General features: G+C 30.2%; 2 protein-coding genes across 2 annotated transcripts in view; both read left to right on the top strand.

The window, feature by feature from the left end:
• Nucleotides 1-24582, top strand: part of LOC132716477 (receptor-type tyrosine-protein phosphatase kappa-like) — a 67413-nt gene that overhangs the window by 28543 nt on the left and 14288 nt on the right. The window lies entirely within an intron of this gene.
• Nucleotides 8053-9366, top strand: LOC132716474 (uncharacterized). Its single transcript, XM_060699760.1, has 3 exons — nucleotides 8053-8310; nucleotides 8749-8912; nucleotides 9112-9366. The coding sequence occupies exons 1-3, from the start codon at nucleotides 8126-8128 to the stop codon at nucleotides 9138-9140; spliced, it is 378 nt and encodes a 125-aa protein (XP_060555743.1). The 5' UTR covers nucleotides 8053-8125; the 3' UTR covers nucleotides 9141-9366.

The following is a 24582-nucleotide window of genomic DNA, read 5'->3' as shown; positions in this document are numbered from 1 at the left end:
AGTCCCTATGTAAATGTATAAATTAAATGTGAATGAATGAATGAATGAATAATTGAATGAATGAATGAAACAAGTAAAGTTCATAAATAAATGAATAAATTAATTAAAATTATTGCCAAAATTCACACATTATGTCCGTAAATCATTCCTTTTATAGGACAAAACAAAAACAGATATGTGTTAGCCTATCTTTCATGGCGTGTAATGACAGGACTGCACAAGAGAATTGACCTACACATGCAGATTCCTGGTCACAGTAGATGTCTTGTAGACGCTGGATTTGCAAATTTTAAGAGATTATACAGGTGTGTTTTGCTAATTCTAATAGCTTATTAGAAGGTCAATATAATTCATTACTATGATTGTTTAAAATAACGTTAAAAATATCCATATCTTTTTCATAATATTTTTTATCATCAGGGTTTATTATATATATCATATATACGGTTTTCTATATCTATGGCTACATACTGTTTATGGAACTGTCCATATATTTTCGAGCGACACCTTGTATAGTTACGTCGGTATTAATCCTTTACTAGCTTTAAATTCGAGAACTTTTACTCTTTGTAGGCGATGTGATGCAGATTCCTTGCTTCATCTTGTAAATCAAGTAAACAAGTCTTCAACTGTTAACGAATCAGTGAGCTACCCAGAATGGACATGGTTTTTGACTGGAAGACATACTTTAATCAGTACTACAAAGCCCTACCGGGAATTTCATCATATCAACTTTTTTTTAGGTGTCAATGTTAATATATACTTTTTATACAGATTTTTTTATCATTCTTTACGAATAAATTTACGTTGCATTATGAAATTATCTTTATGAAATGGCAGTGGCTAGCCGCACGGGCCGTATTGCTAGCCAAAAGTTCTAGCCATACCTTATGTCACGTACGACTAGCCTATACACACTGTTGAGGCTAGCCGTACGGCATTTTGAGAAAAAATGCAAACTTTCTTTCCTTGAGTATCATGAAAACTTTAACAATTAACGTAAATATATTATTTTTGGCGTTTGATGATCGGAAGTTTTCTCTAAAAATCACAGATTTTGATAAAGTCCGTGCGAAAGTACAGGGGAAATAAACTGAAACATTATTAAATCATGTCTCTAGACGTAATACAGTTGTAATAAATTTTTATCTTTATCAATTTTAGCGGACATAGAAAATTTCTGTTCATGATACAGCCCAGTTCAGTGCGTATAGGCTAGACGTGCGCGACTGCTTAACTTTTGGCTAGCAGTTCGGGTCCGTACGGCTAGCCACTTTCTTATGAGATATATATTTTTACATAAGTGTTTTGTGGAAGTATAAATTAGTATTTCAATATATATTTTCAATCCATGGTTCCAGAATTGAGCACAATAGACCTGGCGAGGTAACTGTGAGGAAAACTCCCGATGGTGACGAAAGATCGTTCAAACTCTTACAATATTCGGACACTACGTTCACTGCAGAACAAATGCCACCTGTACTACAGCCAGGCGGTCTCTCATTTGAAAGACAGATGTACTTATACAGATCTGTACGTCCATACGTGCGACAAGTTTCGCAAGATGAAACGTGCCCGTTACCTACAAGAGAAGAGTAACTCTTCGCTGGAAATACAATAAAATTAATCTATGTACTGAAAATCTAAAAGTTGATAATATAGTATATATAGTGGAAAAAAGACTGTGTAATTAAACACATATGGGAACGACGTTGTTAATTATTTGAATATTCAATTTTGCATGCATTGACTTATTTGAAAATATTTTTCCAGGATTATTATGTTAAGCAAAATAATTTTCCGTTTAGTCAAACTGACGTACTTTTTAACGACGTCGTACTTTTAAACGACGTCGTCACTAACGTCAACTTAAACGCCGTCACCAACAACAGGTGTGTGATAAAAAAGTATTATAAAACAAGTTTTCATCGTCCAAAAATAATAAAATTTGTTTCAAATGATTCAGAAAAGATTGCTTTTTGAGAATATTTGAAAAAGTGAAAATGTCAAATTTGACCACTATGTTGGAAATGTCATGTCACGGCTCAAATAGCCATCATAGGTTTGGAAAATATCGTCGCTGAACTTATCTTCGTTCCCCGTTCAAAGTCGCGAAATGGGATGAAAGTCCTCATAATATCGAGCAATGTCCGGGGTACGGTATACCGCAGTGAGAGTGCAGCAGCTTTTTCAAATATGACTTCTGCCTTGAATGTTGAACTATGGTTCTGAAGGGTTTTACATAGCAATTCAGAAATCTGAAATCAGTCTTCTAACAAAGCTCATATAAATTTGTATTTCAAAGGAAATGTCCTTAATTATGACTCTTTTGTCATGACCCCTTTAATTTCTGAATAGCAATGCACATGGAAAAATAACATTTTGTGGATTGAATTATGCGCAATCGGTTTTTCTGAACTTTTCTTAGGAAGACGATTTTAATCAAAGTCTAAAGTGTCTGACCAAAAGAAAGTATTGAAGCTGTCGTTTGTTTACTATTGTAAAAGTCGTCTTACATCTGTCGACTTTAAATACATTTAGGACTTTCTATGAAACACAACCTTGACTTGAATCATTCGTATGCAATATATTCTGATCGCCATTTTATTCCATGGAGTGCATGCGAACGTCTTTGAGATTTACTCAAACACAAAAAGTTCAGTTTCTAAAATGATACACGCATTTCTCAATTTATGAGAAAAAAAATAAAATCAATTTTAAATTGTTTTTCTTTCTGTAACGAAAAGCAGTAACATATAGAATAAACAGATATTGAGATTATAGAAAAAATATAAGGTATATATTCAATAGAGAAATAACACACTTTCTTTGGACCAGGTATCAAATACTAAGTTCCTGTCTTTTTAATTTGTAAGAAAAACATCATGGTTATTAGTTATGGCACTTTCAATAATTAAAGTTACATTGATTAGTTACTTTTCTTTTAATACGAAAAACTATCGGACTACACTTAAATACATGCATGTCCTGCGTGTTCGGCTTTAAATGCTTCATCGTGCTTCTGCAATGTTTTTTACACCTTTATAGAAATATTTGCAAATTTTATTTTCATATCATGAAAATGTCATTAAAATAGGGCTACACACGGGGTTACTGATGCATATTATATATTCAAATCTTTACATAACTTTGAAAACGGATTGTTTACCATAATTAGGTAGTCTTCTCTACTTCCTTCTAGCGATGTTGTAAGTACAGATATCATTTTGGTAAATACATATGTATAGGCATATATTATTGTAGCATGGAAACTACGTCTCATGTGTATTTCAAAATTATTTACCTTATATTTCTTTAATATACGTTGTTTCCGAATATTTCAGTCATGCATTTGCAAAAGGCATAAATTAAATGTCCAACAAACGTACCCATTTTGTCATAAATCTTAATTATATGTTTAGTTTACAACACAATGAATTTTAATATTTACTGTAGTATGTTTAAGGTAATAAATACCAGCAAAATGTTACATTGTTCCATCTATATTAAATCCCACTACATTACTTGTTCCAAATATAAAATATACATTCTTACTATTTTGGCATTTTATTCAGACAGATACTAAGTCCGAGATATTGTACACATATGTTAATATCCTAAATTATAGTCAAATCAGAGCAATAATCAAACGGGCAATGTCATTTCACTAGAAAATATTTATTTGATACTTAATCATAGTAAGCGATACACACATTATGGTTCTACATATTAATCCATGATCAGTTTAAGTAGCAATTGAGTGATAATTTTGGACGAGTCTTTTGTATTAGATGTTTTATATTAAATCAAGTTATGTTAAGTTTCGACTGCACACAAATTTTTCTTTTTGTCGTATTTATACATTTACTTTAAGAAAATAACAGCTAAAACAGCTATAAAAGTATATTTCAAAACATATCACTTCAATGTATTTTAATTAGCGTTTAATTAGCGTTTGTGGTTTTACAGTGTTACGAATATTCTATTGACTGCCAATTATGATCACATGTTCGACATGTTTGAGTTATGGTCATCTTATTTTTGTCAAATGGTGTTCTGTGGATTGTGAACATTGCACATTGTACTACAAGTTAACCAATATGATATGGTATTCATTCAAGTTTAACTTTTACCTGTGACGGTAATTGTTTTATTAATAAATATATAGATGATCTGGTACATTGTTATCAATGCAAGCCTGGTTTCTATAGATTGATGTGCCAAACATGTACATTTAGATTATATTATCATGAGGTACGTAAATGCTCGCAGGATTGAAGATCATAAAATCGGTTAAAAACAGTATGTCAAACTTTTTCGACAAATTGTTAACGTGGTAAGAATTATAGCAGAATAGCTAATAATTTAATCATAAACTAGGTTAGGATAGGCACATGACAATAATTATGCAACGATGTCTTTCATCTCTTAAAATTTGATAATAATGTTCTTCACTGTGTATCATGTTTTGAGGATCTCTATGTTCGGACTATTGTTGTATTATTCACGGTTTTGACGAAACTCAGATATATTATACAAGTAATTCCTTGGTCTGCACTTGTTATGCAGCGGGACAGGATGCAACGGTAAATAGTATGAATGAAAAAAATACAACACAATATAAAAGAAAGAATCTCTAAACGCCCAAAACGACAAAATTGAAAATGCTGTATGCTCAGTTTGATCAAGACTTATGATGGACGGTGTAACCCCCACACCTATATCACCGGCTTAAACAGAAATCCTGAGAGAAAATTGCAATATCCGTCTACATCACAATTGTTATCTTAACAATATTCAGTTTAGTTTACCATCTATAAGGTAAGTAAATGGCGGTAAAAGAACATATTGACATCCAGACATTTAGTGTTCAAATGGATGTATGTATACAAAGCTCTTGGTGCGAAACCTAAAATAAGTCCTATCTTGAGTGATGTCAAGATAAGGAATGTGACAGAAAACACGTTATATCTTATGTAGGTTGTAAAGACATCCGGAGACAAATGTTTTCATTTACTACGTGGGTTAGAAGAAAAGTATATCAATAAACTAGTATATTTCATGGATCTTATTTGTGCAAAGAAACATTTGTTTCGTAATACATTGATATTAACACAAACAGATTTGAATATAAGAACCTTATAGGAAAAGAATATTATAACTTTCAATTTAATTATCCGATAAAACATTACATATTCTGTGATTTAAGCTCTTCAGTTCTTGAATACACATTCACGTAGTATAAAATGATTAAGTGCAACATTCCTCACGCACCCTAGCACCAGCTTGATTGGTATTCAATTCTCAATACAAAGCCGCGATTTTAACATTACAAAATAAACATACTAACTTTTGCTCGATTGAGAAACAAATTCTCAACTCTTATATTAATTGATTGTAACATATTAAATACAAAAATTAACGAGTTTAATTTCATGAATTTATGTTTTCAGCATCATTATTTCAAGATTTAAACTTCACAAAAAAATGTAATTTCAAATGCATTTATTCATTTTTATGAATTTGATCATTACTGTTCGAAATTCACGATGTCGCATGTACAAATTCATGAATTTGAGCTTCGCAGTTCAACTTTCAAATTAGCATTTCAAATGAGTGAATAAAAATTAATTTAGTCAATATTTCATCTTCACAAGTACTTAAATGCAATTTATTAAGTTGGAAAGTGAATTTGTCTTTTGCATTTGAAGGTGAAGTCGTGAATATGTGGAGTTTCAATGTCACCACCGGACTTTCGTTAATACGTATATTATAAATTTATAGTATTTTAATTGTATAGTTAATGCCTGAATATTTTAGTCCTTCCTAAAGTAAATTATAATTTACTTTTTTAAACATGATTTAATGGTTTTTCTTATAATTGCAAGAATTTTTATTTCTTTCTGACCATATAAACCCGGATATTTTTGCGTTTAAAAATAACATAAGACTCGCTTTAAAGGCAGTCACTAATGCATATCATATGTATACAAGTCACAACATTTAAAGAGGAAGTTTTCAACAGGTTTATTTGGTAGTGATTAAGCAAGTATTTATATACTATATATTTGGTTCGTTAAAAATGTTTGGTGATATTTCTTCACTTTTTTACTTTTTGAAAGAGGAATTACAATAATTGTGATAGTTCTTTTAAGGTAATTATACATGTATGTCTCAGTACTTTTTGTTTAAGCTTAAATGTGTCTTTAAAACTCCTTATGATACATTCGATATCTTAAATATTTTACTGTAATATACATCAAACTTCTTGTATGAAATACATACTTTGAGTACCATTTTGATTTTTAAGCTAAATATATTACAAAAAAAAAAAAAAAATGAAGAGTAATGAAGACAGCAACAATAAGTTATGCTTCAAAACGTAAATACTTGAAAATTTATTACATAATTATCGACGTATATTATTCTCATTTTTAGAACGACTATCACATACAAATACGAGATAATGTTGTCTAAGGAAACGTCAGTACTTCTACTAATACTATTTACTGATATTGTATATTCTGGTAATTTTTTTACTTTTACTTCATGATTTTGTTTTGTTTTTGTACTATACAAGTACAAACTATTTCATTAACATTTTTAAATGCATCTATAAAATGTTTACATTTATTCGTATCATTTGTAAAGTTTATTTTATTATTTATTATTTTTTGTTTGTGGTCGCAATTAAATTGTTGATCTTTTATATATAACAAATTTGACTTAACACATGTATTGTTCCATACATTGTGTATTTTGAAATATTCAAAATAAGTAAATAGGCAAAATATAAATTATTGTATTTGTACATATTTACAGAATGTTCTACTGGCTGCCAATCGTGCTCTGGTAACACTTGCACAAGATGTAAATCATCATACTTTTTAACAAATGGCTTCTGTTCACCATGCCCCGAAAATTGTGAAAGCTGTAACAGCTACGATGACTGTACGTCATGTAAGCCAACAAAATATGGTTTTAGGTGTACTGTAAATTGTGATGGTAATTGTCTAAACAGTGAATGCGCTAGTGACACGGGATATTGTATACAATGTAAGCCTGGTTTCTATGGATACAAATGTCAACACAATTGCAGTTTATGTGAAAATGAACGTTGTGATTTACGAACTTGCTCGAGTGGTTGTAAAGCTGGATATTATGAATATAAAACTGGTGTCGATACAATATGTCAACATTGTCCTTCAAATTGTAAACATTGTACGGATGGTAAAACATGCTATATTTGCAATAATGGTTATACTCTATTAAAACTAAATGACAATGTTCACTGTATATCATGTTTGCCAGAAACGCAATGTCCGGACTGTATCATTCAAGGTTGTAACCAGTGTCAAATACACAATGATTCGTTACTCTGCGCTGATTGCCCAAAAGGAAAAATATTTAATGGTACAACGTGCGTATCACACACACCATTGTGCTCAAAAGAATGTTCTACATATTGTGATAGTACTGGAATATGTCAAGGAGAATGTAATGAGGGCTGGACTGGTGAGAAATGTTCCGAAATATGTAACAGCAAATGTTTAAAGTGTTTAAAGGAAAACGGAAATATTTGTCTACTGTGTGTTGGTAATTTTTACTCAACCGATTGCAGTTTAGCCTGCAACCCGGCATGCAAAGTAGAACGTGGTAAACATACATGTCAACATACAAGCGGATATTGTCTAAACGGATGTAACCAAACATTTTGGGGCGATACATGTGATAAACCTTGTCCTGGTAGATGTAAGGATCTTAAATGTGATAGAAACACCGGTACATGTACAGCTGGATGTAAGGATGGACTGACTGAAGATAAATGTACTCAAACTATCACAATCGGTAAACAATCTGCACATGATTACTGTCATAAATTTATTTCAAAATAATATATTACTAAGTCGTTTTTTTTTCCTTTTAACTGGTATTATAGTAGCATTTAACATATATTGGTCCGAAAGACTGTTTTAGTTATTTTAGATGGCCAGCTCTGGAATCTAACACTCAATATCGAGATTACGAATCTCTCGCTCCATCCAACTGAGCTTGATCTTAGACGACGGCTAATGCAGTGAACATTGTTCCAGTAATCATTCAAGCAGAGTAAGCGTAATATCTAATGTACGTCATTGTTATATCTACAGAAACATCAGAAACAACAGCACAATCAGCCGAACCTGTAACTCAACAACAATCGTGTGCACGGTGCGACAATAAAGATTTTACCATTGGTTATTTCTCTGGATTCGGATCTTGTGCTGCTATTGTAGTACTTGCTGTGTTCCTTTACATTATAAGACGAAGGTGAATGTATTCGCTAATATAGCAGTGTAAAAAATGTTTGTTCTTCACTTATATGATACTATACAAGATGTTTGTTCTTATTGCAAAACAGATAGGATAAATTATAATAATAATAATAATAAATAATAATAATAATAATAATAATAATATAATAATAATAATAATAATAATAATAATAATAATAATAATAATAAAAAAAAATAATAATAATAATAATGATGATGATGATGATGATGATGATGATGATGATGATGATGATGATGATGATGATGATGATGACAATAATGATAATCAATCAATCATGGTGTTATTGTCGCCTTTTATCTATTATCTGTACTTTCAAGTTAATTTTGTTGGTTGTGATTTGCTTTTTTACCTATTACTAAACATTGACTTGTATAATACCTGTACTATTACAAAGTCTACGCTTTAACACAGGTATCTAGCAAGTAAAACGCCTCAAGACAAAAAACCAAACATGGAAAATCCAACATACTATAACACTAGAACTGATATATACACTGTAAATACCGAGTCAGCTGAAGGGATTAATAATTACGAGAGATTGAGTAATAATAGGACCACGGATAATGTATACAATGGTAATTGTTATGTGTTTACTTGATTTACCTAGAATTGTGATCATTTTAAGAACTTGATGTCATTATTGTTGTTTAAAATAATTATTTATTTATTATGATTAATTACTTAATTAATGTTATATTATTCATGTACTTATTTATTTATGTTTTTATTTATTTACTTATTTATTTGTCTGTACATCTTTTTGTTTATTTTTAGATCTAGGAACAACATTGTCATCAACATAGGAGAAATGAGTTTTAGTGATTTCCTAGTGAAAACAACAAAATGAATTGTTACAGTAAAACTTAATTTGTTGTTTCTGTGGTCATTGATGTATATTATTACTATCCTTATATAATCACTTTGAAAACGGCTTGTATTCATGATAAGCTAGTTGTAGTAAGGGATAAAACTTTATTTTATTCTAGCTATTTTAACATGTAAAATATGACTAATGTGTTTTCAAAATTATTTGACCATGTTGTTCTTTATAAACGGATTTTCTTGAAAATTTCAATCGGCTTGAGATGAAATTTTTAACATATTTACCTTCCCATGTGATAACTCTGATCGATATGTTTAGTTCACAACACACATATAATAAAAATGTAAATTTTACTACAGTATGGTAAAAATAAGAAGCCAGCAAATCATAATTAAATCCCACTTCATAAATCCTTTGAATATACAATGTATAAAATGTGTAAGTTTGTAAACGTTACAAGTTAAGTTCGCTGAACAACACAGTATCTTATTATTTCAGTATTTTTTAGACAGATGTTATGGTTACAGTCTTTCTAGAATTGTTTGACAGCTGTGTATTCATATTAATTTTACGGGCAATGCCACTTTACTAATCTAAGAAAAGTTTAATTTATTATTGAAGCATAGTAAGCGTGACATATACTTTGAGTATATAAAACAATACCAATTTATATTTAATTCTTTCGTTTAATTCAAATATAAAATGTATACTTATATCTACTAACAACTTATAATTGTATACATATTTTACATTGTTTTATAATGTTTGATTATAACATGTATAACAATGTTCTTGAAAACAGTTTAAGTTATCGAACCAGGGACCTCAGGAGTGACAGTCATTGGTCTAACCAACAGAGCTATCGCACTTCAATAACTCTACTTCATGTGAACAAAAATAATATGATATTCATGCAAGTTAAACTTTTACCTGGGATGATAATTGTCTAAATAGTAAATATCAAGAACATCCGGTATATTGTTACCAATCCAGAATTCAACATTTCAACATGAAAATGGTGAAATTTTGAATTTAAAAACATCCGCAGTTGTGTTCACACGGCGGTTATCATGGAACCTTCAATGTGACACGTTAATGTCATTTCATGTTTGCCATCCATTATGTTCAGTTAGGGACAATTAAAGAACATGTGGACATGTAGATGGATAGTCTTAAAATGAGTGTATACAAAGCTTTTGTGGCGAAACCTGAAATATGTCAGATATGTGACAGGAAAGTTGTAAACATGTTTTGAAGGATGCAAAGATGGATATCTGTAGCTTTAATTTTCGAGATAGTACAGGGGTTCGTATGGTGGCTGATGTGTGGTATTCGTGTTTTCGCCCCGAAACGCCGCCAAGCGAAAATTCGAAAATTACCAAGTTAAAATGTCGGTGGTGCGGAGCGAAAACACGCTAATTAGCGATGGCACGGGGCGAAGTTTAACAAATAAAAGTTTGTCCTGCGGGGGCGCGGAGCGAAATTTAAGAAAGAAAACGGTGGGGTCGCGGGACGAAAACACGCTTATTAGCAAGGGGCGCGAGGCGAAGTTTAATAAATAAAACTTCGCCGCGCCCCCGCTAATTAGCGTGTTTTCGTCCTGCGACCCTGCCAAGCGAAAGGTCGGGAATTAACAAATTAAGATGGCGGGTGCGCGAAGCGAAAACACGCTAATTAGCGGAGGTGCTAATTAGCGTGTTTTCGCTCCGCACCCCTTTCGTTTGGTGGGGTAGCGTGGCGGAAACACGTATGGCACAATTCAGCCAACATAGGTTCGAGTATGTATATAGCGGTTTCTAAACACGTACATTTTATGGATATAGTAATACTTGTACAAAGAAAGATTTTACGTAAAATATTGATACAAAATGTTTTAGATTTAGATAATTATAGGACCTGATAAGCATTAAGAATAAATACTTGAAAGCGAGCATTTGTTTGTCAATAAAAAGACAATTCCACAGAGTACATATTGGATAAATCCTATATTAATACGAGAAGTCTTTTAATCAAATTTGTAAATACGTTTTTATAATCTAAGATTAAAAGACTCAAACTTTGTATATCACATAATTATTTTGGCACTGTTTGTTAAGCACTTCTAAAGATTGACCCACTTGCATTCATATTTGAACACTTCTCGGAGTCAGCCATTGAAACCGCTCTAAAATTGCAGCAATAGCGGTATATTAATGTGAGGCTAATGAATTAATGATTTCAAAAGTAAAATTTTAATTAAGATTAACATTATCGTGGTTTAAACATATTTATCTTAGCTCGATTGGGAAACAAGTTTTAGCAATTTATATTTATCCATTTTAATATATTGCATACAGAAAAAATAATGATTTTAATAATATGCATTTACGTCACCACCTCATGATTTTTACTAAAACATGATTGTAATTGAATTCATTTAACATTAGTAATTTGAACCTTACGGTTTCGAATAACACGATTTCTCGTTTTCACATCCATGAATCTAAAAAATCAACTTCAGAATTCAAATTCTTGAATCTATAATATCAAATTAGTGAATTAAATTTCATGAATTTACTTTTACATTTTTAAAAAAAAATATGTTAAATTGAAGATGTGAATGTGTGTATTTTTGAGCATTAATGTAGTTAAAAATTGTGATAACGTAAATTCGACCATATAAAACCGTGCGGTCGACATCATCAATTATTCATGAAGTTGGAAGTTTAGAAACTCGAATTCGTGATAAAAGTGAATTGATGCTTCGTGAAATTTATAGTTCGAATTCTTTTAGCTTCAATCCTGAGTTCATGAAGTTTAAATCGTGAATATGGGAAGTTTCAATGTAACCATCTGACTTTCGTAAGTAAATAATACATTTTAACAATCTAATTTAAATTAGTTTTAAATAACACTCCGCTTTTATATCTAACAGTGACCAATTACGAAGTTATTTCTGGTGATCTTTCACATAGCCAATCATCGACGAGCATTTATAATTTTGAGGAGATGCGGTTTCTTATTTCAACCCTTTTGAGCTATATGGACAACGGCAAGTTTATTCCGACAGGTAAACTGCCGAAACACTCTTACCAATTAAAATTGATTCTATTATTACAAGTAAACTTAATAAAAAGTACTTTTTTCCAACAAAAACCAACAATTTGTTTGACTTCCAAGGAAAACGGTATTTTGATACTTTTTCTAATGCCTGTGTAAAAACAGGTTTGATTGCATGGCTAAAAATAGCCTTCTCGGCAAATCCGAATTTTAATGAAGGCGAAACATATAAGGTCGTAATGAGATCTACATAGATCCGAACTTCAGTCAGATTGTACATTTAAATAATATGTTTAATGCTTGAATATATTTAAAATCTTTCTTAAGTAGATTATAATTAACTTCATAGGTTAAATTTAAGTTTTTGTTTCTTATAATTGCAAGAAAAAAATAAGTACAGTTTTTGATTTGAAAGAGAATTTGTTTTTTCTTGTAACCGTATCAATCCGTATATTTCGTGTCTAAAAATAGCATTTAAAATCGCTATAAAGGTAGTCACTGATGCATACCGTAACTATTCAAATTACATCATTGCAAGAGGAAGTTTTAAAGAGGTAAATCTAGTAGTGATTAATCGGGTAGTTAAATATCTATCCGTGTTTTTCTTTTATCTGTTTTTTTTGTGTGTTGTTTTAGGAATGTTTAGTGATATTACCTATTTTCTTTCACGTTTTCAAATAAGAAAAGCGGATAGTAGTATTGTGTACATTCTTTTATTTTAGGTACTTGCTACTTATTGTCTTATAAATTTTATCATCATTCATGTTAAACTTCTTATACAAACGACATACTACAAGTATCACTTTGTTTTTTGAGCATAAAGATATAACCAATGAAATGAAGAAGAATAAAAACAGCATCGTTCCGTTATGCTTAACAAAATTATGATTCGAGAGAATTCCCATATCTTGTTCACATTATTATCGATATGTATATTATTCTCATTTTCTAGACTGTTTTGCACAATGAATACTACATAATATTGTCTAAGGAAACGTCAGTAGTTATACTAGTTCATGCACTTTTAGTTGATAAGTTTTTTACTGGTAATTTCTTTTACTAAATTATAATTTATCGTTTAAGAATACAAATGTGCAATTTCTTCTTACAACATGTTCCTTAAATTTCATAAAATTTATGCAGATATAAAATGTTGATTTTTTTTAAAGAATTGTCTCCTGGTCTCTACAACTTCTTTCGGGTATTAGGGCTTTGTCAGCTTACTCGTGTGTGTACGCACCCACTACTTTTCGTGACCGAACGCAAATTGTGCGACAACGGGTCTTATTTTATTTGAATTGTACTTTCCGATTCTATGAGCACGCTGTAAAGTAATTGTTTCTTAGCATTTTCAATGTTCATTTTGTTTTCAAGCGAGTCAATGTTTATTAGCACAGTCTGAGAGGGTATTTCTGTTAAAATCAATATTGTCTCGGAGACTTTTATGGAAAGACTAGTTTTAAAACTTATTTGATTTTTATAACAAAAAAAATAAAAATACAACAATTTTTAATATATATTTTTTCGCGGATCAATGGGTAAAATAAGGAAAAGCCTGTACTATCAAATTGTCGTCGATTGGACCTTATAACTTAAATCTTCTTTTTATAATTGAATATTTTGAACAGCCATACAAACCATCACGCACTGCAAATGTAGGGAAATGATTTGTTAAATACTAGTAATAATAAAATTGATACGTTTTATAATTTCTTCTATCTCAAAAGTTAATGCCGATTTCTGTTTGCTGCTGTATATTTGTACCCGTCTTAATATTTGTTATTACTCATGCGTATAGTGTTTAAAAATGTTTACGTGTCTATATCTTATAATGCTTAAGGGAAGGACAGTTGCTAATGCTAAAGAACTTACCGGTATTGTCCAACCACTTTGCCCTTATGCTTAAATTATTGTCATGTGAAAATATTGCGTTTTAAACTGTATTAAAAGAGTGATAAAATATTATTAAAAAAATGATAAAATATTATTAAAAAAATCTTAATTAAAAGAAAGGGATGAATAAGCCTATTATAATTTTCACAATTTCGTCTGTATCTTAATACGCATTTTTGTATGATGTAAGATTAAAATGTGTGTAACTTTGGGATATTGATGTTCTTAAAAACGGCGTCATTTATACTAGCAAAGTATGTTGATAGAATATTTGCTCGTTAGAACTATTACGTAATAGTTCATGATCAATATTTAGTTTAACAGATAAAGTATAAAATTGAGTTCATAATAAGTTTCAATCCACGATTCATGCAGTTAAAAGCGTGAACATCTTTAGCTTAAATCTTGAATTCATGAAGATTAATCGTGAATATGGGAAGTTTCAATGTAACCACATTTCGTAAGTATGAATTACATTTAAATTACTTAAAATACATGTTTGGTAGATGAAACAATTTAATTTACCTTTAGTTAATTATTATTTACTAGCTAGGCATGATTTATGGCTTGTCCTTCTAATTGCAAAGAAGATAATAGGGTTTATGAATTAAGAGCGATTTTTTTTTACCGTATCGATCCGAATATTTTTTGTGTCTCAAAATAATCCTCAAAAGAGAGTCACTGATGCATACTAGGAAGTTTTGAACAGGTTTGTTTGGTAGTGATTTATCAGGTCTTTAAATATTAAGGTATTTCAATATTATATCTTTTGATTGTTGTTGTGAATGATTAGTGATATTTCTGAATTTCTTTGCCTTTATTTAACAGGAGTAACGGATATTGTAATAATTCTTACAATACAATCATAAGTATCGTTTCTTTTTGTTTAAGTTAAATTGTACATTAAAAACTCTGTATGAAATATTCGATATGTCTAACATATTTTATTGTAATGAATACAAATCACGAATACAAAATACATACTTTTAGTACTATTCTTGTTTTTTTTTTCTCAGCTACATATATAACAAAACAAAAAGAAGAAAAATTATAGCAGCATCGTTAGTTATGCTAAATTATATGTATTAAGTAGGTTGATCACATTATTATCTATATATAGAATTCTCACTTTTAGATTTGCATAAACGAATACGGAATAATGTTGTATAAGGAAACGTCAGCCTTTATATTAGTATTGATTGTGGATGCGGTATTTACTGGTAAGTTATTTTACTTCATGATAATTTGTACTGTTAGAATAAAAATGTGTCAATTTCTATTAAAACATGGTCTTTGAATTTCCTGATTGCATCTATTAAATGTTGACTTTTAAAAGTTTATTTTATTTTATTTATTTTTTGTGGTCAAGTTTAGGGTTCTACATTTTTATTAAAAATCTGACTTAGCATTTTTGTGGTCCTTTCCATTGTAAATGTGAAAATATATATAACTGAAATAAATGTAAATATGCAAAGAAATATTAATTTACAGAATGTTCTGTTGGCTGCCAGTCATGTTCTGGTTCAACTTGCACAAGTTGTGAATCATCTTACTTTTTATCTAATGGCTTCTGTTCACTATGCCCTGGAAATTGTGAAAGATGTAACAGCTACGATGACTGTATTTCATGTTAGCCAAATAAGTATGGTTTGTATGAAAGATGTGTTTTCAACTGTGATGGTAATTGTATAAACAGTGAATGTCAAGATGATACGGGATATTGTATTCAATGTAAGCATGTTTTTTATGGATATCAATGTCATGATATTATGAGTATAAAGTCGGTGTCGATAAAATATGTCAAAGTTGTCCGACACATTGTAAGAATTGTACAGATGGGAAAACATGTAATATTTGCAATAATGGTTTTCACCTCTATAAGTTTAATGACTATGTTCACTGTGTCCTATGTTCGCAAGAACCGCAATGTCCAGACTGTGTTATTCGAGGTTGTGACCAGTGTCAAATACACAATGATTCGTTAGTCTGCGCTGACTGTCCAGAAGGACAAATATTAAATGGTAAAACCTGCGAATCACAGACATTATTCTGCACGCAATTATGTTCTACGAATTGTGATAGTAATGGAATATGTCAAGGAGAATGTAATGAGGGCTGGACTGGTGAACAATGTAACAGCAAATGTTTAAAATGCTCAAAAGATAACGGAAGTAGTTGTCTACTGTGTAAAGGTAATTTTTACTCAACCGATTGCAGTTTAGCCTGCAACCCGGCATGCATAGTAAAAAGTGGTAAACATACATGTGAACATACAAACGGATATTGTTTAAACGGATGTAACCAAACATTGTGGGGCGTTACCTGTGATAAATCTTGTCCTGGTGGATGTAAAGATCTTAAATGTGATAGAAACACCGGTACATGTACGGACGGATGTAAGGATGGACTGACTGGAGATAAATGTACTCAAACTACCACAATCGGTAAACACTCTGCAAATGATTACTGTCATTAATTTATTTTAAAATAATAAATTACTATGTCTTTGCTTTTTCCTTTTTACTTGTATTATAGTGGCATTTAAGACATATTGGTCCGAAAGACTATTTTAGTTATTTTGGTTGGCCAGCTCTGGAATCGAACACTCAATATCGAGCTTACGAATCTCTCGCTCCATCCGACTGAAATTGATCTTAGACGACTGCTAATGCTGTTTATGACGAGAACATTGTTCCAGTAATCAGTAAAGTAGAGTAAGCGTAATATCTAATGTACGTCAATGTTATATCTACAGAAACACCAGTAACAACAGCACAGACAGCCGAACCTGTAACCCAACAACAAACATGTGCTAGGTGTGACAATAAAGAAAGTAATTTTACCATTGGTTATTTCTCTGGATTCGGCTCTTGTGCGGCCATAGTAGTACTTGCTGTGTTCATTTACATTATTAGACGAAGGTGAATGTATTCGTAACATAGCAGTGTAAAAGATGTTTGTTATTCACTGATTTAATACTATACAGGATGTTTGTTCTTAATGCAAAACAAATTATCTTAATAGATGAGAAAAATAATAATAATAATAATAATAATAAAAATAATAAAAATAATAATAATAATAATAATAATGATGATGATGATGATGATGATGATGACAATAATAATAATCAATCAGTCATGGTGTTATTGTCGCCTTTTATCTATTATCTTCTAGACATGTTTGTACTTTCAAGTTAATTTTGTTGGTTGTTGCTTGATTTTATACCTATTATTAAAAAATTACTTTTATAATACTATTATATATTCTACGCTTTAACACAGGTATCTTGCAAGTAAAACGCCACAAGACAACAAACCAAACATTGAAAATCCAACATACTATAACACTAGAACTGATATCGGCGCTGTAATTGCTGAGTCAGCCAATGTGACTAATAATTACGAAAGTTTGGTCAATACCAGGACCACAGATAACGTATACAATGGTAATTGTAATGAGTTTACTTTATTTACTTAGAACTATGAAAATGTTAAGTACTTGATATAATTTGTGTTGTCAATAATTATTATTTAATCATTATGATTAATTAATTAAGTAATTAATTAATGTTATAATATGTTATGTACTTATTCATTAATTGATTTATTCATTTATGTATTTATTTATTTGTCTATTTATTTATTTATTTATTTTCAGATCTAGGAACAACATTGCCATAGATGTAAGAGAAATGAGTTTTAGTGGTTTTACTAGTGATAACAACAAAACGAATTATTTCTGTATTTGTTGTTCCTGTGGTGATTGATGCATATTATTACTATACTTATAAAATCACTTTGAAAACGGCTTATTTTCATAATAAGCTAGTTTTAATAGGGAATGAAACTATTTTTCTATTTAACAATATTTTAACATGTAAAATGTAACTAATATGTTTTTCAAAATTATTTTACCTTGTTATTCTTTATAAACGTTTTTTCTCTCGAATATTTCAATCTTGTATTTGCAAAGGCTTGGGATTAAATTTTCAACGAACATACCTTCCCCCATGTGATAACTCTTATCGATATGCTTAGTTCACAACACATATATGATATAAAATGTAAATTTCCTACAGTATGGTAAAGGTAAGAAGCCAGCAAAATGTTCAGTTGTTTCATCTTTATTACATCACACTACATAAATCCTTTCAAATATAGAATGTTATGTTGAAAACGTTACTAGTTAAGTTCGCTGAACAATGCACGATCGTATTGTTTCGGTATTTTTTGAGACATATATTATAGTTACAATCTTCCAAGATTTGTTTGACGGCTGTGTGTTGAGATTAATTTTACGGACAATGCCATTTTTTCTAACATAAGAAAATATTTATTTATTATTGAAGCATAGTAAGCGAGACATATACTTAGCGTATATAAAAACAAAACCAATTTATATTTTATTTTCTTTAGTTTAATTTCAATATAAGAATTTATACTTATATTTAATATCAGCTTATTCTTGCTTACACATCTTACATTATTTGTTTTATAATATTTGATTATAACATGTATTACATTGTTCTTTAAAACGGTTTAAGTTATCCTACCAGGGTTTGTTGACAAAGATTGAAATTGATCGGAAATACTTCTGCATAATAGTTTTTAACTGTTAACCTACAGGTTAGAGTGATAAAATTTGGACAAGTCTTTTACATAAAATGCATATTACATATTTTATATTAAATTACCGAAATGTTTATTTCTAACAATTGACTGAAATACAAATGCGACATTTGGTCGTATCGATATCTTTACTGTAAGAAAATAAGTGTTAAAACAGCTGTAAGAGTATATTTCAAAACATATCACTTAAAATGTGTTTTGATTAAAATTTGTGTAATTGGTGTTAAGAATATTTTATTGGCTGCCAATCTTGATCACATGCTGGCCATGTTTTAGTTATGATCATCTTACTTTTTATCAAATAGTTTTCGTTCATTGTGTTTTATAGATTGCTAACATTATTTTAATAACTGTACTTAATGTAATTAGAATTAGAAAATGATATTCATGCAAGTAAAAGTTTGACCTGTGATTGCTGAAATTGCTATTATCTGCCGACATGTGTGAATATTGATTTATTTCATTCTTTGATATCTAAGCTTTATAGCGTCTGATCCCAAGTTTACAATTACAAATGCCTGATGTTGAAATTAATCTTTATTAAGTCAACATTATGATGAAGTGAATTGTAAAGTTAAAATCGTGAAATTTTGAAGTTAAAAATTGTTTTAGATCGTATATTTTTAAATCCTACACACGGGTCTAAATATATCGCCTAAGAGTGCCATATAGAGTGTTATTGATTTATACTGGATCTATTCAAAATTTTACATTCTATGCACAATATTAAAAGAGGAGGTTTGGAATTGCAATGATTAATCATATAGGTGTGCTTAACCTTATGCTTAACCTTCCAAAATGCTTGTATGAACTAAGTGGTAATTTATTGCCTTAAAATTATGTAAAGTGTGAGTTATTAGACTGAAATCTACGAACAAAAAAGAGAAAAAATGAGTCAATAAATACCTTTTCTGGTATCCTAAAAACTTAGCCGCCTACTCCCAACAGCAGTTTTTACTATGAATATTGACAGTTGACGATAGACATACCAATTGTATAGAATAAAAAAACAAACAAAGTTTAAATGGTAAAACTATCAAACCTTTTCGTTTCTTTAGTAAAATGATGAACATGGTGAAATAAAAGCATGTTTTGAGAATAATTAAAGTATTTATACCAAAAAGTAACTTTTGCATACTGATAGGATGGAACTCTCTTGTATTTCTAGAAGGTTTCGTCCTCTGATGACTATATTTTTGGCATTGCTATAAAAATGTTCAGCATCTTCTATTATAGCATTACATAAATATGCTGGGTTTTGTATAATATGATTGTTATATAAGTCGGAGTTTAAACTACTGCAATTATTATGTGTATGGAGTACTGTTGGTGAACGCTCACCGTTTGAATAGTAAGACGGGACAATGGCAGGTTAATGCAATTATTTCAGTTTTCTTTTAACCCTTTTCTTCATGAGCATATTGTGAAAAATGGCCTTTTTCATTGAAAAGCCTCCAGTAACAAGGTCAATCGTAAATTTCTTGTTACCATGGCAACCGGGGGACACCTCAAAATAACGAAAAATCACTATTTTGCATTGTTTTTGTCCATCAAAACAGATTTCAAAGTGCTGTAACTTCTCAATGGATTGAGATAGAGTAAAAGGCTTTTCAGCGTTGGTTACTAGTTACCCTCAGATCGACCTGAGACTATTTTAGCCTGTCACGTGTCTAAAATTTTCTTGGCTATGAGGGGGACTACCTTTCTATTATAAATATAGTTTTTGAATTGTTCTTTCTGTCAAAGATACCCAACCTATTCTTTTTATAGTTTTTGAATGGACACATATCTTGTTAAACCCGTAACAATTCTAGCGACTTCATATTGCATTTTTCTAAAATATCTTTCTAATACTGGGTACAGTTATCCCATAAAAGCGATGCATATTCAAGCCGCGGATTTATTGACTGTACTTCTTTGAACTTAAAATTTTATAATTTCATATTTTCTAAAATTTGAGATGCCTAATAACTATAGTTAATGGTGCTCTACAAAATCTACAAACTTCAATTTAACATTTTCAAATTATGAACGTGGACGATCTCTATTACAAAGTGAGAATAACGTAACCTAGGTGTAAGGAATATTAAAATTAACAAACCATTGTTAATCCATTTATTTAATTCTTGTGATCGTCATTGAGTTTATATTCCATCGTACTAGTATTTATTGTAGACACAGCTAAAGAACTATTGTCTGTAGAAGGTCGTGGAATTTTTAAAAGTGAATCTGATTCAGCAATATTATTTACGTAATTTAAAAACAAGAGATACCCTAAAACCGAGCCTTGAAGAAAAACACCATAAAGGTACGTAAATAAGACAAGGAAATCTCGATAGAATTTTGTCTGGTAAATATTCATTAGATAATTTTGTAGCAAATGAATTAACTCATCTGCAATTTCGTACTGTTTTAATTTGAAATTATACCCTTATACCAAACTCTATCGAACGCTTGATATATCACAGAAAACCATACATGTAATTTATTTGTTGTTTAAAGTTTACAAATTTGTTCATATATATATATATCTATAAGTTGAAAAACACTTGTATGACCTGGCAAAAAACCTTACTGATTTGGATATATTAAAGCATTTTCATGTAGATATGTTTAAAACGATAGTTCCATTCCTCTACCAATACCACTAATAAGTGAAATAGGGAATTTCAGGGTGTATCTTTGTCACTTTTTAAAAAGAGGCATTACATGTGCTAATTTCCAACTTGGCGGCTATATTTTCTGTGACAAAGAACGGTTATAAAGCAAAGATATTTTCAATTTTGCCGTTTGCACTTTCTATAGGGATTATTTTTTCTGTATGTTACACAGTGTTGTAGGCGTTTCCTTTTTAACATTTATGACTTATTTCGTCAGACTCGAATGATTTGTATACAATTGCATTAAGTTGCCAAAATATCTGTAATTTTCCGTTCGCAAATTGCAAAAACTTTAAGAAATGCTTGTGGTCTTAAAGACAAATCTGGAAGATCAGGTCCAGGTTCGTGAAACAATTCTCATTAAGCGTATTAGCATTTTTTTTAATCTGTCATTGAATAGTTATTGTTATAACATTTCAAAGGTGGTATACTTTCACTATTCGACAAGTTTTTCTAGACAAGCAATGTATGCCAATATTTACGCGGATTTGAAGAATTTAAGTTATTAAGGTGAATTCGAAATTAAAATATTTCTTTTGCATGCTTTTTCATATTAATCACAGTGTTTCTTAATTTTTTATATAATACCCAGTCAGACGATCTAATAGAATCATATGATTTGTGACACTGTCTGTCTCTTTGGCGCGATATTCTCCGAATTGAACAAGGGTTTATCTTTAGGTCTTATCAGACCAATAAGTATTGAGGATAAGATACTGTAGTTTTTAAAAAATCAGTTTTTTAGTTCCAAACAGTTCTTTTGAATGGAACTTTCTTGAATCAAAATCGATTAATAGAAATATATATACAGTCCGACCCCGGTTATTCGACAATCCTTTATTCGAATACCCGGCATTATCCGAAGTAGATCTGCGGTCCCAATTTTATCTATATATAAATCAATATAAATACGAGCGTATTATTCGAAATGCATTATCCGAATACCTCCTATTTTTCGATGTAAAATTTCGGTCCCGATTATACAATTATGAAAGAATTTCACACCTATTATTCGAAGCCAGCCTAATTATTATTCGAAGCCAGACTAATTGGCGCAGATCCACTCGCTGATCGGTCGACTTGTGAAAAATATCAACAGTCAGGCGTGTATTTAGACAATTATGATAATAACTCTTTAACAACTTTAATTACCGAAAATGAAAAGCTATGCACCGTGTCCGATTTTCTTATTGTTATTGCTTGAAGATGACAGCAATAATTTTCATACATACCGTTATGTAAATTTGTCAAAACATCCAAAACATCTTTTTCATTAATTGTAACGCTACATGAGAGCCTTTATCCTAATCGAAAATACCAGAGTTTAGCTGTAAATACCGCAGTGACGGCCATTATCAAGGTTTTGCGCGAAACGAAATGATACATAATATAGAATAAAATTAAAGTTTTTATGTCTACAATGTCAATACAATAATTTTTACGCATCTTTTCTTTAATATTTATTTTTCTCAATTGATGACAGTTGATTACAGGAAGTAAAAGTGTTGTAAACAGTAGTTTTGCCATAATTGGTCAATGTGGAGTAGTCTTCGTCTATCACAATATTCCGATTTCGATTATTCGAACCCATCGATTATTCGAAGTAAATATTAAGTCCCAGGCACTTCGAATAAACGGGGTTGGACTGTAGTTCAAAATTGTTACTAACTACTTTAGTGTTTCAAATATACTCGAATAAAAAACAAAAAGCTATTGTTTGTAACTGCCATGGGATCAAGTAATGTTCGTGAATTATATGTTATTCGGGTTGTGGCAATCATAAAAGTATATTACACATATAGTTATAGAATGTCAATGAAATTATGATTGGAAGAATTGAGTTGTTTTCAATACCTTACGTAATATTGTGTTTCAGTTCAGAAGCTTTTCCTTAACATCTATTTAATTTTTCCCAAAATGCGACGGTGTAGTGGGCGGTTTATAAAATGTATATAGTAGATATAATTATTTTCTTATCAATTATCTCAATTCAAACTGATTCAGGGACATTTTCAAAGTTATAAGTCGTTTAGGTCATAGAAATGCAGACATGTAAATTAAAAAAATTCACCAAAGTAACTGTATATATCCTTTCTAAACATGCAATCAAAACCTGTTTATTTCAAATTACTATCTTGTACATGTACGTCAAGTTAAGACTTCGTAAAACACAGAATTTTAAAATTTGTCTTCAATGCTTCGAATATTTGCTCAATGTCGCCAGACAAAATCAATAAATATACTAAATATAAGAAAACGATAAATAAATTAAACTTGTCGAGTGACATATACTCGTTAGAATAACTTGGATGTTTATACTTAAAAATCATAGTATTAAAGGACTTGTGATTACTTAAAAGATTATGATGAATTGAAGGTTAAAAGCGAATCTAGATGAAAGTTTCGCAAAATTGAATACTTTCTTACACAAACTTAAAGAATAGAAGAAAACTTGCTAAGTTTTTGGTTAGTTTAAACATATTTTATTTATCTAACTTACATGATGGAGTTTCGTCTTTAGTATTTCATTTTATATGATCAGTGCATATTTTAAAGTTCATAATTGGTCTAAACTTATAAATATTTGAAAAAGTATTATTTGGTTTTTAGTTTTTTCATATTGCTTTATTTAATAAAAAAGAAGTAGATAATAATAATTTGTTTAGATCCATAGTCACGTGAGTAAAACTGTCCAAGATTGTTAAAATATCCCACTGATGCCCGCCATGACATAAGATCATTGCCCATGTGGATATAAATTAATAGCAAATAAAATAAAGGGGACGAAAGGGGGTCACTTGAAAAATGCATAAGGGGGCTTTAGGCGGTGAAAAAACTAACAACTAAAGCAGATAAAAATATAGAAAAATAATGTTTTAATAAAACAAGTTTTGAAATACATTTCTGAAAGAGTCAAACGTGTAATGACATTGATCGTAAGGGAGAAAAGATTCTGAAAATATTCAATCATTTAATTTGTTTCATAAAAAAATTACTAATAACGTTAAAGTATGAAAATTAAAATTCGCAAAACAACACAAAGAAAAAGAACATGGAAAAATTAACAATTAATTATCAGCAATCAAATATATTAACAAAATCAGCATTTTTATGTGTGTGCATCAGTGATTCAGTATCAAATCATCTCGTAACTTTTGATAATATGAACAGAAAGATCATACTTATTTGTACAATATAA

The sequence above is a fragment of the Ruditapes philippinarum genome, unplaced genomic scaffold (genome assembly GCF_026571515.1).
Source record: "Ruditapes philippinarum isolate M1 unplaced genomic scaffold, ASM2657151v2 ctg1692_1_1_1_1, whole genome shotgun sequence".
NCBI lineage: Eukaryota > Metazoa > Mollusca > Bivalvia > Venerida > Veneridae > Ruditapes > Ruditapes philippinarum.
Note: the sequence above shows the minus strand (reverse complement) of the source record. Positions and strands in the feature narration are given on the sequence as shown.

What these genes read in the sequence shown, in the direction of transcription:
- LOC132716474 (XM_060699760.1), top strand. Translation starts at nt 8,126, where the DNA reads ATGTACGTCATTGTTATATCTACAGAAACATCAGAAACAACAGCACAA. An exon ending in CTTTACATTATAAGACGAAG is followed by an intron (nt 8,311 to 8,748) that starts GTGAATGTATTC and finishes GCTTTAACACAG; the next exon opens with GTATCTAGCAAGTAAAACGC. An exon ending in CACGGATAATGTATACAATG is followed by an intron (nt 8,913 to 9,111) that starts GTAATTGTTATG and finishes GTTTATTTTTAG; the next exon opens with ATCTAGGAACAACATTGTCA.